At 45.3% G+C, this 16,841-nt stretch overlaps 1 protein-coding gene across 2 annotated transcripts in view; it reads right to left on the bottom strand.

The window, feature by feature from the left end:
* LOC144503830 (diacylglycerol kinase beta-like) overlaps positions 1-16,841 on the bottom strand; it is a 559,892-nt gene that overhangs the window by 175,732 nt on the left and 367,319 nt on the right. For both annotated transcript variants that reach the window (XM_078228759.1, XM_078228758.1), the window contains one exon: positions 1,943-2,007. In XM_078228759.1, the coding sequence (XP_078084885.1) occupies positions 1,943-2,007 (65 nt within the window). The remainder of the gene's footprint in view (positions 1-1,942; positions 2,008-16,841) is intronic.

Genomic DNA, 16,841 nt, shown 5'->3' with positions numbered 1-16,841 from the left:
AGGGGCAGCCCCCCAAAAGGAAGGGGGAACAGCTCGAATCAAGAACAAAGTCGAAAGGAAACTTAAAACATCAAACCAAAAGGTGATTAGCAGGGTCGATAATACACCCCAGTCCCTGCGGTGCCCAGTGGTCGCGGAAGGCGTCAACTGCGTGGACACCGCATGCTCCCTCTCCAGAGACACCTGGCCGCGAATGTAGCCGCGGTAGAGGGGCAGACAGTCAGGATGGACGGCCCCGTCGATCGCCCGCTGCCTGGACCTATTGATGGCGCGTCTCGCCAGGCCCAGGAGCAGGTTCACGAGGAGGTCGGCATCCCGACCTGCCCCTCTCCGCACCAGGTGCCCGTAGATTAGGAGCGTGGGACCGAAGTGCAAAGAAAACATCAGTAAAAGGTGTTTGAGGAAACCAAAAAGGGTGTGCAATCTAAAACATAGAACATAGACATGGTCGGACTCATCAGATATTTCATACTCTAGCAAGCCAATCTCATTAGCCTGGCTGAAGTCATCACAGTAATCTAATGCACAAACTCCAGTGTTAGATCAACTTTTATTTCTTATTTGCTGGCTTTTTCTGTTTGAACTTTGTGGCTTTACAGGATTGGGAGGGATGACCATTTTTTAGTATATGAATCTTGAGATATAAACAAATTAACAGGTGTATTAGCTGCAGCTTGATATGTGGCCCACATTCCTCCATGAAATGCAGCTAAGCAGCTTGCAAAGGTACAAGTTAAGATACTAAATGCATTAAAAATATATGGACTAATGTTTCTGTTGAAAAAGTGGACTCAGGAATATCAAGAATTAAGCATGTCTGTTAGATGGCCTGCAGTAATATCAAGTTATATCATAAACTATTTTCTTCTGATCCAAAATGATCCAGGGGTTGCCTCTTTTGGTTCAGTTACGAAAATATGAAGCAATAAAAGATCAGTTCATTAACTATTTCTCCAACTTGGAATTATACATTCATATTCATTAGGTAGCAGAACATTCAAACAAATCTTTGCTGGAATACCACAATATCGGTTTTAATCACCTTTCGCTAAAATAAACAATTTCCCAACCACCATTTTAAAATCAGACAGAATAAAAGTTCATAAATATTAATTCATTCCGTCTAATTGTTCACTCAACTTGATTCTACCCTATTATATCGCTGACAGGTCTTTAATTCAAGCCTTGCTGTTTCTGTTTTTATTCTATGCTAGAATACATGATTATTATAAGTTATTAAACTATGCCACTGAAGGAATAGACAGAGTACTCACCAAACTCAATCAACCTGTGGTTGCAAAACTCAGAACTTAATGTCTAATGTTAGGCGTGATTCCATGATTGGCCAACAGTTGCTGAACAATCTTGAGTGCATTAAGAATTACACGAACAACCAACTTCAGTTGGGTTCACAATGTGCCTCAGTTTGTTTGAAACTACACATGTTCCAATACAGGGCCCTTTCCTCTGCAGGCAAAAACAAAACGTCCAGGCAATGCGCCTTTTGAATTGAACAGAAGCATAGCAGACAATAGTGCCCTGGTGCTCTCTCCATGGCAATGCTTTGACCAGAGTTGACTTGCAAACCAATCAAAACCCTCTTCTCATGCTGTATAAATTGTTGCTCCCTTCGAAATTTGGCATTCTTGTGTATGTCCTGATGAGTGCAAGATGAAAAATTTCGACATGTCTCTTTTTTCAGCAATACTCAGGTTCTGTACGACCAAATGACTATTCTTAAACCATATGTAAGCCAGACAGATAATGAGCAGAAACAAACAAAAGTGTACTGAATCAACATTTTTATATGTATTCAGTTATGAATTGGAATGAAGGAACATTGTCTCAATATTCAACATCTAATGAAAATGTATTACTGTCAGTGTAGCTGCACAGTTAGCAGTTTCTCTAGAAAAGAAAAATAGAGGAAAAGAACTCTTACCTGCTGTTGAATTTTTCTGGATGCTTTTCTCTCATTACGTGAAATCTATGAGCAATTGATGCATCCTGCAGAAAAAGATTTCAAAAATTTAATAGTGTACAAGAAACAAAAATAAAAAGGACAACAATCAATACAGTTTAACTGGTATAGAATTGGGCTGTGCCTCTTTTTATACTTCATACATTTTGGTCCAAGTTATTCATTTCACTGATTTAAATTTAAAAAAAATACTTCTGTGGCATTGCATGGCAGTCAGAAGATATTATGCTTCATTACACAGATGCAATTCCTTAAAGCACACAGAATAAAAACAGGTTACTTGGCCCGACCAGAGCAGAATGTGGTTTATGCTCCACTTGAACCAGCTCCACTTTTTCTTTAGCTAATTCCTTCAGCATCACCCTCTATTCCCATCTCCCTCAAAATGCTCATCTAGCCTCATCATAAATATATCTCTACTATCCACTTCATCATTTCACTTCATAGCAAATTGCACATCCCCACCAATCTCAAAGCAAAGAAGTTAGTTCTTAATTTCCTACTTGATTTCTGGGCTGGATTTTTCAGATGCCGGGGTTTCCTTCCCCAACTCTGGTGGGGATGCATTGCCCGCCGATCACAGCAGCTCCATAGCTCTTTAATGCTCAGAGCAAGTTTTGACATCCGCCCTTCACTTGAGCAGAGAGGTGCCAACCAATCTGATAGGCTGGTACCTTTGTAATCCCAGCAGCGTCAGTGGCAGACACTCAGACGGCAAGAGGTCCCCAGATTCTAAGTCCTGTAGACCAGGACCAAGTAAATCCGGAGGAAGGGTTGGGGGGGGGGGGGGGGGGGAGGTCCAAACAGCAGGGAGAAGGGTGAGGCCATGAGGGAAGAAGGGCGAGGCCAGGAAGGAAGGGGACACCTGAGGATGGGGAAGATGCACTTGATGTGGAAATGGGGCCCTTGAGGGAGGATTCCACTCCCCCTCCCACTTCCTGCCTGATTAGGGTGACCTGCTGAGCTTCCCCCTGCCCCCGAATCCTCCCTGTTAAACTCAAAATTGAGGAGAGACATGAAGGGCCCTTAAGTGGCCAATACCTGGGCCTCACTGGGATAAAATTAAAGACAGGTCAGGGGTGGGCGGTGAGAAGGCCAACCGGGGAATTTTCTGGGGTTTCCGTCTGCAAGCCTGTTGGTGGGTAGCCGTAAAATTCTGCTCTATGCTATTTCTATTATGGCGTTATCTGGTTACGTTCTTCCCACACGTGGAATAATTCACTGTTGACTCTGTTAAAAACCTTTCATAACTAAAATTGTCAACATTGAGCCTCTATTCAAGAAAAATAAACAGCCCATTCATCCTTTCCCGATTACTGTAACCTTGAATTTCTGTAAATAGCTTTTGCACCCTCTCCTGTACCTTTATAACCATTATATAATATATGTGACTAAGTATTATCGGGATGTTTAAGCCATCCAGCGGACAACTTCAGTAACACTAAACCACGATGATGAATTTCTTCTACAATCTTTCTTTCTGCTTTGGGCACTAAGTTTTGAAACCTTAGCCAATCTATTTACCTATGCATTTCATTTTTTACTTTCCATTTTTACTACACAGACAAATGGCATGCAATATTGTCTTTGGAACTTCCTTTCTCAAAACTTGGTGGAAAGCAGAGTCTTTTTAAAGCAGTGATAGACAGTTTCTTGATAAGCACGAGGGTGAAAGATTATAGGAGGTAGGTGGGAATTTGGGGTTGAGGTTACAATCAGATTAGCCATGATTTTATTGAATGGCGGAGCAGGCTTGAGGGGCCGAGCGGCCTACTACCACTCCTAATTCGTATGTAATATATACGAATATATATTGGAGAAATGTGGTATTCAGCAGTCCAGTTGAGTATGGAGTTTAGCTGCACCTGGGAAAGTACCATGCTTTGGTAACAAATGAGACAGTCTTGGGGTTTGACAAATTGTTTGGGGTTTGGAAGAGATGTGGGTGGAGATCCTGGTGCTTGAGGAACTGCTGAAATTTGGGAAGCTTTTGGTTGGGCATCACTTGGAGAGGAGGATGCAATTTGGCTAAACTGCAGCAGGTGATCCTGGATTTTGGCGGAACTGGAGATTGAATAAGAGCTTTGGCTCATTATGCTACAGATCACTAGGGGTTGGAGAGGAGAATGATGGTCTGATAGTATTGGTTGTGTACAGGGTGCAGGGTGTGAGGGTGTGGTATGGTGAGATTCCATGCTAACATTCCATGTTCCATGTGACATTGTTAAGGATCAATGTAAAAACTGAATTTGGCATTTTTGTGACTGGTTCCTCGGTGTCATCTCTGCCTGTGCCTTTGCACTGTCTCTGTCTTTTTAAATACCATGACCAAACCAATGACCAGGTCTCAATCAAGATGAGGGTAGGTGGGTCACCTTTTGCCTTGCTTGCCTCCTGTAAAATTGAGGACAAGTCGGGGGCAGGACAGCAACAGGAAGACAACTGTGGAATTTTATTTCATTATTTACATTTCATCAGCACAGTGTATGGCACCCAAATTCCTTTGCCCTTACACAGCAAGAGCAGCATGGTGGCATAGTGGTTAGCACTGCTGCCTCACAATGCCAGGGACCCGGGTTCAATTCCTAGCTTGGGTTACTGTCTATGCGGAGTTTGCACGTGCTCCCCGTGTCTGCGTGGGTTTCCTCCGGGCGCTTCAGTTGTCTCCCACAGTCCGAAAGACATGCTGGTTAGGTGCATTGGCCGTGCTAAATTCTCCCTCAGTGTACCCGAACAGGTGCCGGAGTGTGGCGACTAGGGGATTTTCACAGTAACTTCACTGCAGTGTTAATGTAAGCCTACTTGTGACACTAGTAAATAAACTTTAAACTTAAATTAGCTACTCATTTGGGATCATTAAGAAAATATTTTGATTTAAATTCTTCGATCCAAAGACCATCTTTCATCATATTAAGCTCCGCCTGCCTGATTTTGTCCATGTCCTTTTGTAACCTTTTAGTCAAATTCATGCAACTATGCCTTAGGGTAGCAACTATTATGTGCAACATTAGCTCACATTTGCTCTTGTCTGTCACCCACAACAGCTGTGAAGAATGTGGCTTCGAATGGATGTGGTGTGATGAAATTGGACAGGATAATAATGACCTTTTCAAAACTGAACTGCATGAACACCAAAACGTAATGGGAAGCATATGAACCTGCTTTACATGTGACTGTTAATTAGCCATATTGACTTCATTTGAATTAAATCAAATAAAAAACTCTTCATATTTCCATGTGACTGACAGAAAAGCTGAAATGCTTTAGTACTCTACAACCACTCCTGTAATGCAAATCACTGCATCACAACTCAGATTTCATTTTTACCAATCTGCAATTGAAAAAAACCACAGAAAGTTCTACATTATCCTTTATTTTTGTCTTTTAACCTTACATGCTGCTTAATTGCAAAAGAAACACAATTGGCATTTCATCTAATGGGCATCATATTTAACACTCATTTGTTATGTGACTTCCCTCACAATTTACATATTCATTCACTGTTCATGTGTTTCCAAATGTCAATTGAATCCATTAAAAATGATCTCGCGCAGGAAAGTTTAATTTCACTTAAATCCCCCTGGAACTGCTATAAAGTATTCTTGGGACTGGTCCATTAGGTTAAAGCTTTAAATGTCTACAGTGATTGCGGTTTGCAAGTCCAGCCAAGTCCCTTTGGGACTATGGATTAAGGGACACTGGTAATTTTCAAATCTCGTTACATGCTGAGTGCTGGGATGCAAAGAAAACCAAGCCAATAAAAGAGTGAAGTTCCTCTTTTCACCCATTGATGTTGTTCGACTGGGTTCAGTCCTGCTTGCATTAATTCAGTAAGAGTTTTAACAACACCAGGTTAAAGTCCAACAGGTTTATTTGGTAGCAAATGCCATTAGCTCTCAAATCTGCTCTCAAACAGGGCACAGAGACACAAAATCAAGTTACAGAATACTGATTAGAATGCAAATCTCTACAGCCAACCAGGTCTTAAAGATACAGACAATGTGAGTGGAGGGAGCATTAAGCACAGGTTAAAGAGATGTGTATTGTCTCCAGACAGGACAGCCAGTGAGATTCTGCAAGTCCAGGAGGCAAGCTGTGGGGGTTACTGATAGTGTGACATAAACCCAACATCCCGGTTTGGGCCGTCCTCATGTGTGCGGAACTTGGCCATCAGTTTCTGCTCAGCGACTCTGCGCTGTCGTGTGTCGTGAAGGCCGCCTTGGAGAACGCTTACCCGAAGATCAGAGGCTGAATGCCTGTGACCGCTGAAGTGCTCCCCCACAGGAAGAGAACAGTCTTGCCTGGTGATTGTCGAGCGGTGTTCATTCATCCGTTGTCGTAGCGTCAGCATGGTTTCCCCAATGTACCATGCCTTGGGACATCCTTTCCTGCAGCGTATCAGGTAGACAACGTTGGTCAAGTTGCAGGAGTAGGTACCATTACCTGGTGTTCTCACGTGAGATGATGGCATCCGTGTCGATGATCCGACACGTCTTGCAGAGGTTGCTGTGGCAGGGTTGTGTGGTGTCGTGGTCACTGTTCTCCTGAAGGCTGGGTAGTTTGCTGCGGACAATGGCCTGTTTGAGGTTGTGTGGTTGTTTGAAGGCAAGGAGTGGGGGGGTGTGGGGATGGCCTTGGTGAGATGTTCGTCTTCATCAATGACATATTGATGGCTCCGGAGGAGATGCCGTAGCTTCTCCGCTCCGGGGAAGTACTGGACAACGAAGGGTACTCTGTCCACCGTGTCCCGTGTTTGTCTTCTGAAGAGGTCGGTGCGGTTTTTTGCTGTGGCGCGTCGGAACTGTCGATCGATGAGTCGAGCGCCATATCCTGTTCTTATGAGGGCATCTTTCAGCGTCTGGAGGTGTCTGTTGCGATCCTCCTCATCCGAGCAGATTCTGTGTATACGGAGGGCTTGTCCGTAGGGGATGGCTTCTTTAATGTGTTTAGGGTGGAAGCTGGAGAAGTGGTGCATCGTGAGGTTATCCGTGGGCTTGCGGTACAGTGAGGTGCTGAGGTAACCGTCCTTAATGGAGATGCGTGTGTCCAAGAATGCAACCGATTCCGGACAGTAGTCCATGGTGAGTCTGATGGTGGGATGGAACTTGTTGATGTCATCATATAGTTGTTTCAGTGATTGTTCACCATGAGTCCAAAGTAAGAAAATGTCATCGATGTATCTAGTGTATAGCATCGGTTGAAGGTCCTGTGTGGTGAAGAAGTCTTGTTCGAACCTGTGCATGAAGATGTTGGCATATTGAGGTGCGAATTTGATCCCCATGCATTAATTCTGCATTAATTCATCCAGTGACTCCTTATTAAGTTGTAGCAACTCGCTGCTTCTCCTGGTTTTGTTCCAAAATTAGGTTCTTTATCATCTTTTTTACTAAATTATAAAATCTTGATGGTTATTTATTCTGTCAATTTCTTTAGGTATCAGTTGCATTAAAGTAATACTTCTTCTAAATTGCATCAGCAAACTGTATGCAGTAGAAAGAGAGGAAATAAATCAGTTAGTCCCTGAAAATGGGGGCAACTGGTAATTTAACTGTTATCCTTTCCTGCAATCTTTGTGCTACCGAGTCAATTACATTGCTTGCAGTCTAATGCTAAATGCACTGCTAAGTGATGCCAACACCATTTAAAGCTAGTCTGCACCTCTTAGAGGGGAGGCACATTCTGGCTAAAGCAGCTGGAAGAGGCTGAAGACGATATTCAGAGCAGGAAGAAATAGTGATTAATGGTGCAACAGGGCAGCAAGCATGCTCCAATGTTCTCAGATGCTGTAATGAAGGCCTTGGTGAAGGAGGTGGATAGGCAAAGAGATGTCCTCTATCCACAGGGGTCAGAAGATCCTCCAAACAAACTCTCAAAAGATAACGGAAGCATGCAGTCATTGCAGATTATGCAGCACTTTGAGCTCACACAAGTTGCCAAGGTCAGTGAATTACTCTTCAAATGCCAAAGAAAACCAACTGAACCACTAGAATCAAACTCTGCTCAATTCATCAACCCTATCTTCACTTACCTTCCAATGATTGTTATCAATCATGACTCATACCTCAAATTCATAGCTTCACCTCCCTTGTATACAATTAGCACTGCTGGATGCAGCACACGCACATGTACACGCGCACACACACACTTTTAAACCATGACAGCCACATCACCCAAGGCACATTGCATCACACCCACTGACACAACTCCCACGTTTTTGCAAGACAAGGTGGCATTTAACTGTAAACAGCAGTACCTAACCAGCCAAGGATAGGTATAGATGTTATGTCTCCATCTAATGGTGGAGACTAGCTATCGGCAGAGTGGCCACAACTAAACCCTGGACAGCAACAGGGCTTAAAGCTTTGAAGTCGTCGTCGCTCATAATCTTCCTAAGATTCTCTTGTCCATTACTCCATAATCTTATCCAATTTACAAAGCTGCAGATGTTTTAAGGACGCATCTGGTGCTTTCTCCATCTCCCCTCACCTTTGTTTTTCTCTATTCAGATACAGAAAGACTGCAACCTGGTCCAAAACAGGTGCAGGGGCAAGAAATGTGAGCAAAAGAAGATGAACAAACACTGTCATTTGCTCGGAGGCCAGTTCAGACACTGCATGTACATGAGAAGGTATCACAGGCAGGATCATTATTTAATTGGTTTACAGAGTGTGGGTGTTGCTGCTGAGACCATGATTTACTGTCCATTGCTAATTTTTCTTGAGAAGGTGATGGTGAGTTGGCTTCTTGGACCAGTGTGTTTTTTGTGGAATGGCTGCACACAGCACTTGCTGTTAGGGAGGAAGTTCCAGGTTTTTGAACCATTCATGGTGGAGAAATAGTGCTATAATTTCAAACAAAGTTGGCATATGGCTTGCAGGGGAAACTTGATGGTGGTAGTTTCCCAAGAACTCCTACCCTTGTCCTTCTCGGTTGTAGAAGTCACAGCTTTGGAAGATACTATCAAAAGAGTTTTGGTGAGTTGCTGCAGAGCATCTCATAGATGATGCACACTGCTACCACTGTGTGCTGCAGGAAGTGAATGTTTAAGGTGGTGGATGGGGGTGCCAGTCAAGCGGTTTGCTTTGTCTTGGATGGTGCCAAGCTTCCTAAGTGTTACTGATGCTGCTCTCATCAAGGGAAGTGGAGAGTATTCCATCACACTTTTGACTTGTGCCTTCAAGATGGTGGACAGGCTTTGCGGAAGTCAGGAGATGAGATACTTGCCAAAGAATTTCCATCCTTTGACCTGCCCTTTTAACTGCTTGTACCATTGAAGACTACTTACATATTTTGCAAGACTGAAACTAATTTTTTCCTTTCTGGTCGAACATCTTTGAAGACACTATTTGTTTAGAATGCATTCGGTCAATTGCAGCAGACTGCAATTCAAAAGCATTCTTGCTGGGAGTCACTAAGGCTCGTGACTGGAAGAGTATGCTTTTATTAGATCCTAGTGACTGAACCTGAACTGGTTGCATGAGAGCTGCTGCAAGTAATTAGAACTGACTGCATGGGAGCAGCTGTAACTCACCTAAACTGACTGCATGGGAGCTGCTGCAACTACCCTGGACTGACTGCGTGGGAGTCACTGCTAACCTTGTCTGACTGCAGGGGAGCTGTTGTAACTAATCTGGATCGACTATGCAGGAGCTGCTGCAACTAACCTGGACTAACTGCATGGATTATGTTGCAATTAACCTGAACTAATTGTGTGGGAGCCTCTGCAAGTAACCTGGACTGACTGCATAGAAGTCACTGCTTACCTTATCTGATTGTATGGGAGCTGCTGTAACTGACCTGGACTGACTGCATGTGGGACACTACAAGTAGCCTGAACTGACTGCGTGGGAAAATAAAATTCCTTGGAATGAAGGGCTTGTATTTATAAAGCATTTTCCTGAACTCAAGACATCTTAAAGCACTTCACAGGCAATGAAGTACCTTTGAAGTCTGCTTATTTCTGTAATGTAGGAACTGCGTCACTTTGCACACGGGTTCATGAAAAGAAGTAGCTCTATACAGCATGTACTTTTGGTATAATAAACCAAAACCATTTTGTCATTCAGAAAGATTTTACAACTCTTCCTTAAGTTAACTTTCCCCATAATATGTTGCCTGATTTTCATTCTTTCTACTCATCCAAGGGAGTGAGGACATAAAGCTCCAGAGACTGGTGCTTCGTAAAAATGTTTAGGAATCTCGAGCTTAGAGGATAGATCAATAAATCAGTCTAGAATTATTTTAAGGAAGTGGTTTATAAAAAGTGTTTTTGTTTGACGGTCACTTACAGAATAATCTACACAAGTAGTTTGATTGTTTGGTTACTACAATAAGAACATAAGAAATAGGAGCAGGAGTAGGCCATCTGGCCCTTCGAGCCTGCCCCGCCATTCAACAAGATCATGGCTGATCTGAAGCGAATCAGTTCCACTTACCCGCCTGCTCCCCATAACCCCTAATTCCCTTATCGATCAGAAAACTATCTACCCAATAAATTATATTTCATATTTAAATTCTTCATCCATTTTAATGATGGCAAATTTCAAATGAATTGCCATTGGCATTTTGCAGATTAAACACCGAGACACTATTTTGAAAGAAAAAGGTAATTTAAAATAAGATCATTCCTTATGGCTTCAAAAATAGAGACTAGGATTCTGCCAAAAAAATTGTAAGCTCCCAACAAATGGGAAAGTGGGAGTAACTCCCGCTGGTTTTTTCAGCGTGATTGCCAGAATGAATCTTCGACCCTCTGTGCATTGCAGAGTGCCCTAGCACGATTCACACTGGAAATCAGTGTGCGGGGCTTATTTCCACCTGAGAGGATGGCAGCATAGTGCTGAGCGGGCCACTGCGCATGTGAGATCTGCGCTTGCACAGTGGCCCTGCATTGCTGGCCTCCCGATTGCTGGCCAGTCCCACAACCCCCCAATGCAGTCTGATCACGGGGCAGCCCCCAATCTCCCTGGCCCCCAACCCCACTCCCGGCCAGCCCCAATTTCCCGATTCCCCCTGACAGTCTCAAACTGCCCCCCTCCCCCCGATGACCATCCCTGATCCCCCCCCCCACAAGCAGCCTTGACAACCCCCCACCCTGATGGCCAGCCCCCATCACCCTCACTCCCTCCTTCCCCCACCGATCCTCTTGCACTGCCTAAGGAGCACCCCCCTCCGCCAACCTCCTGGGGGAGCCTCATTCTCTTTCCTCCAGTGGGGCCGGGCCATCTGTTTCCCGTTAGTGAGGAGCTGGAGTAAACCCCGCTGGAGTCAATCACTAGTGGCCGGGCGGGTGGGGTGCTGGAGATGCACGGAGGCCATGACGCCCAGCGGGAAGCCCGCGAAGTGGCCCCGCTGATGTCTCCTGGCCTGCTGCGCTACTCGAGCAGTGCAGCGGGCTGGGAGAATCGCCCCCAGAATCTTATATTACAAAAAGAGAAAATGCTGGAAATATTCAGCAGGTCAGGCAGTATCTGCACACTGACCAATGAAATGGATGTTATCCTTATTAATCTGTCATCCAAACAGAATTTTCCTGTCCTGTCCACCACGGGAAGTATAGTGGGTGGGACATGGACCATGCAAATGCCTGTTGACCTCGAGTGGGACCTTCCAGCTTTGGGGTGAACATGCCCTTGGTATTTTGTGTTAGGTTATTGAACACAAAATTGTAAATATCTGATTTGATTATATTTCCAATACTAGGGGTGAGAAATTAATTTGCATGGCGCTGCTAGATGTGCCTCGATTCCTCTGATGTGGAAAGCTTACGTGCTTCCTGCATGTCTCGCAAGATGTTTCAAACTGGTATAGGAGCACGAAGCAGCAATAATAGTGTCTCTGGATCTGCAGCACCAAAGGAAGATGGAACAGATCATGCATAGACAGGTTCTGTACCATGCCTGGGACCCAGACTCAGACATGTTCTTTGAAGTGACAGGTGGCTCTCTGGCAGGCCAGCCAATGCATTCGGCATCTTGGTGAGCCTGTCCCATCCATGTTTCCCTGTATACTTTCCCATTGAGACCTGCATCTGAGTCCTTTGCAGCAGAACTGGGTCTGCCACTTCATCTTCGAGAGAGCTGACAAATGGCCACCCTTTATCTGTGGTCTGTTTGCAGTCCAGTTGTGTCTAGATGACTGAATGTATGTTGTTCCCACCTCTCTTCTGTTCATTCAAGTGATGTAGCTAGGCTAGCATTTATCGCCCATCCCTAATTGCCCTTGAGAAGGTGGCAGTGTGTTACATTCTGTACATACCTCTGAGGGCATTTTTGGGGTGTGAAAGGAGGAAATGAGAAGGGGAAGGTTGGGGTGAGGGAAAGAGGTGGGGTGGAAAGCAAGAAGTCTGTGGTCACACCATCTGTATCAGTCTTGCCACACAGGAGGATGAGGATCAGCTGTGAGTTGATAAGGGACATAAAGCAGGGACATGCCATCATTCTCAATGTTCTCACAGGCTTACCTTCATACAAATTATGGAGAAGTGGAATTATGGAGAAGTAAGCTACTCGGTGCCTTGGGCCTACTCCAGCATTCCATAAGATTATGCTGGAACTAACTGTCGCTTCTCGGCCTTTTGGCTAAGATCAAGTGTAAGCAATCAGGGCAGCCAATGAGGTTAAACTACAGCTTCATCTGATGCAATTACTCAAAGCCATCTCAGCCTTTTGGCTAAAGTGAAGCATCAGATCGAGCCCAGGAAGACGTGTAATGCCTCATCCAGTCAGCTTGGATCTTGTTTGCTCAAGCCCAAGGTGGGATGTATATCCTTGTCTAACATAGAAACAAGAAGCAGGAATAGGCCATTCAGCCCTTCGTGCCTGCTCCGCCATTCATTTTGATCACGGCTGGCCATTGAATTCAATATCCTGATCCCCCCTTCCCCCCATATCCCTTGATCCCTTTAGTCCCTAGAGCTATATCTAATATCCCTTGATCCCTTTAGTCCCTAGAGCTATATCTAATATCCCTTGATCCCTTTAGTCCCTAGAGCTATATCTAATTTCTTCTTGAAATCAGACAATGTTTTGGCCTCAACTACTTTGTGATAGTGAACTCCACACATTCACCACCCTCTGGATGAAGAAAACCTTGGGGGCGATTCTCCCATTGCAACCCGCAAATTTTCTGGCGGGTCTGGTCGGGAGAATCGCGTTTCGGCCATTTCGCGGGATTCACACAGGTGTTCCCAATGCATGCGCGTCTCCCGAGCCAGAGAATAGTCGCAATCGGGACCGCGCTGGAAACCGGCGGGAAGTAAGTGATTTAGATCTTTTTAAAATGTATTTTAAATCTATTTTGCATGTGATTATTGGGCCCGGCATGGAACTTGCCGGGCACAATAGCATCACCCACCCTGCCAGGAGTACTTCATTCCAATGGGGTTTAGGGTAGCTCCCCACATTCGGGGAACTAGCAGGAGACCCCGCCGGGGTGAAGGGAGGCAATCGGGGGCCCCCCTGGGCATGGGCACCGTGCAAGTGCCAGCCTGTGCCCCCGGCACACTGCCCTAGGGGCAAAGTGCCCGTGCTCAAGGGGAACCTTGGCACTGTCCAACAGGCATCGGGCAGTGCCAAGGGGGCGGAGCCTATTGTAGGCAGGGCCTAGGGGCGATTGGGGGGGGGTCCCGCTGTCAAGGGGATCAATCTGGCCAGCAAACGGGGAGACTGACAGTTTGGGGCCACTGCGCATGCGCAGAGTTCCAGAGCTGTCAGACTCTGGCATGAATAGGCCCCGCCCCCCCGGGTTTTTAATGATATTCACGATTGGGACCTCTGCAGTGCACAGAGTGCGGAGATTCGGGTCTGAAGCTGCACTGAAAAAACAGTCGTGATCTAGAACAGTTCTCTCATCAATTCAGCACTTTTGGGAGAATCGCCCCCCTCAGTTCTAAAAGGTTTGTCAGCTTGGATCTGGTTTGACTCTCAAAGGGGACCATGATGTCAATCACTTCTTTGATTTGGAATAAAGTAGCAAATAGTGAAAGAAAATCTAACTGTGGCATTGCTGTCAGTTCCTTTCAGTATTCGTGTACTCAAATCCTCTTGTGATAAAGGCTAATGTCCATTAGCCTTCCTAATAGCTTGCTGCACCTGCATGTTAGCCTTCAGTGACTTCTGAACCAGGATTCCTTTCTACATCTAGACTTTCTAATTTCTTACCATTTAGGAAATGCTCAGCGCATCTGTTCCTCTTATTAAAGTGATCAGATTTTTCCACATTATATTCTATTTGCCATGTCCTTGCCCACTCAGTGGGTGGAATTTTACTGTTCAACCTGCCCAGCGGTGGCTGGAGCGAGCTAATAAAATCGCTTGAAAACCGAGAAATCAGGATCGCTCCCGATTTCTCAGCTCTTGTGATCTTACCAAAACCGAATTTCTGGCGAAGTCAGTCTCTCGCCCATTTCTGGTGAGAGGCTGAATAAATTATTTAAATTTATGTTAATGTTCATTTACACACATTAACAAGCCCGGCGCTTAATCGTCCGGGCTCACTTGCCTTTATGACCTTGCCAAGCGAGTTTCTCTCCAGCAAGGAAAACACCTATGCCAGAATTCTACCCCCCTGCCTGCCACAGAATCGGAGGGGGTGAGGTGCAGACAATGGGAAGCTCCATTGACCTGCATCATTATATTTGTGAAGTGCATCATATCAATGTGCAGGATGTAGATGTAGCTACAACCACTTATCTGCATCTTTAATGCTCTCATATGCTCACTGCTGCTCTTCATCCATCAGGTGGATCGTCATCCAGACCAAAAGATGATCCAGCCGGCCCACCATTAACATCAGAGGCTGGTCCCACAAATGCTGCCATGTCACCTACTGGTCCCGCACCAGTAGGTCCACACTCTGTGGGGTAAAGCACATCTGTATGGATGGTAGCAGAGACTGGGTGCAGCACATCACAATTACTTCAGCTGTCAGAGACTAAGAGTTTCCAGGACTCTTGACCGCTGGAGGAGTGTTGGAAACCAGAAAGAATTTGAGCCCCTTGCAGATGATGAGCCTCTGGAATCCTCCATCAAGCGACAAATGCTATAATGCCCAGCGGGATGTACGTGGAGACCTGGCAGAGCTTCCAGAGAGCATGCTTGTCCTGGTCCGCACAATGACAGAGTTCATGTGGGAGCACTGTGGTCACCCTATCATTTGAACACACATCATGCTCCATTAAGATATTGGCAACTCTCATGGCGAGCCAACTCCATCAGCTCAATCGAGGGTTCCTGGGGCATGGAATAACTCAGAAAATTAGAGATGCATGTAATGTGGGTCATACAATAATAATGGATGACTTCAATTTACATATAGACTGGGTCAACCAAATCAGCACTAATGCTCTGGAGGAGAATTCCTAGAGTGCGTACGAGATTGGTTTCTGGAGCAGTTCATTCACTAGGAATCAGGCTACTTTGAATTCATTGTTGTGCAATGAGAAAGGGATAACTAATAGCCTTGCTGTAAATGAGCCTTCAGGAAATAGTGACCATAATATGAAAGAATTTTGCATCAAGTTTGAATGCAATGTAGTTCATTCTGAAACTTTTTTTTTTATTCGTTCGTGGGACATGGGCGTCGCTGGCTGGCCAGCATTTATTGCTCATCTCTAGTTGCCCTTGAAAAGGTGGTGGTGAGCTCCTTCTTGAATTGCTGCAGTCCATGTTCTGTGGGTTGACCCACAATGTCATTAGGAAGGGAATCCAAGGATTTTGACCCAGCGACTGTGAAGGAACGGCAATGTATTTTCAAGTCAGGATGGTGAGTGGCTTGGAGGGGATCTTTAAAGTTTATTAGTCACAAGTAAGACTTACATTAACACTGCAATGAAGTTACTGTGAAATTCCCCTAGTCGCCACACTCTGGTGCCTGTTCAGGTCAGTGCACCCAACCAGCACGTCTTTCAGAATGAGGGAGGAAACCGGAGCACCCAGAAGAAACCCATGCAGACACGGGGAGAACATGCAAACTCCATACACTGACCCAAGCCGGGAATTGAACCCAGGTCCCTGGCGCTGTTAAACAGCAGTGCTAACCACTGTGCTACCGTGCTGAACTTGCAGGTGGTGGGTAGCGTTCCCATTTATCTGCTACCCTTGTCCTTCGAGGTGGAAGTAGTTGTGGGTTTGGAAGGTGGTGTCCAAGGATCTTTGGTGAATTGCTGCAATGCATCTTGTCGATAATACGCACTGCTGCTCCTGAGCATCGGTGGTGGAGGGAGTGGGTGTTTGTGGATGTGGTGCCAATCAAGCGGGCTGCTTTGTCCTGGATGGTGTCAAGCTTCTTGAGTGTTGTTGGAGCTGTACTCACCCACTCTTTTCTCCTTCTGCAGCATGCTATCCCACCTTGAATTGAGAGAGTACTCATTCTTAAGTCCTCGGTTGCCCTTGCCCTGACTGTAAAATTCATTGGCTGCTTAAAATTGCAGTGCATTGTCTCTCTAATTAGTTCAATTGCCCCTTTAGCGGGCTGCCTACCTATCATAAAATCTGTTCAGTTCAGAAGAGGCTACTCAGCCCATCGAGTCTGCACCAACTCTCTGACAGAGAATCTTACCCAGATCTTCTCCCCCGCCCTACCCCCATGACCCCACACATTTCCCATGGCTAAACCATCTAACCTTCACATCTTTGGACACTAAGGGGCAATTTACCATGGCCAATCCACCAAACCTGCACATCTATGGGCACGCCTGCTTCCTGAAATATTGTGATGCGGTGCAATGGTATTGGGGACCCTCCGACGGCACGGCAGGCATTTTCCACGCTGTCCCCACGCGTCGTAAAATTCAGACCATTACTTCTTTCGCAATATTGAGTGACATGGAATGTGTAATTGAAACTAGAGCATTATTAAG

This window comes from Mustelus asterias, chromosome 14 (genome assembly GCF_964213995.1).
Source record: "Mustelus asterias chromosome 14, sMusAst1.hap1.1, whole genome shotgun sequence".
NCBI lineage: Eukaryota > Metazoa > Chordata > Chondrichthyes > Carcharhiniformes > Triakidae > Mustelus > Mustelus asterias.
The sequence above is the reverse complement of the archived record's forward strand: the minus strand, read 5'-3'. Positions and strand labels throughout refer to the sequence as shown.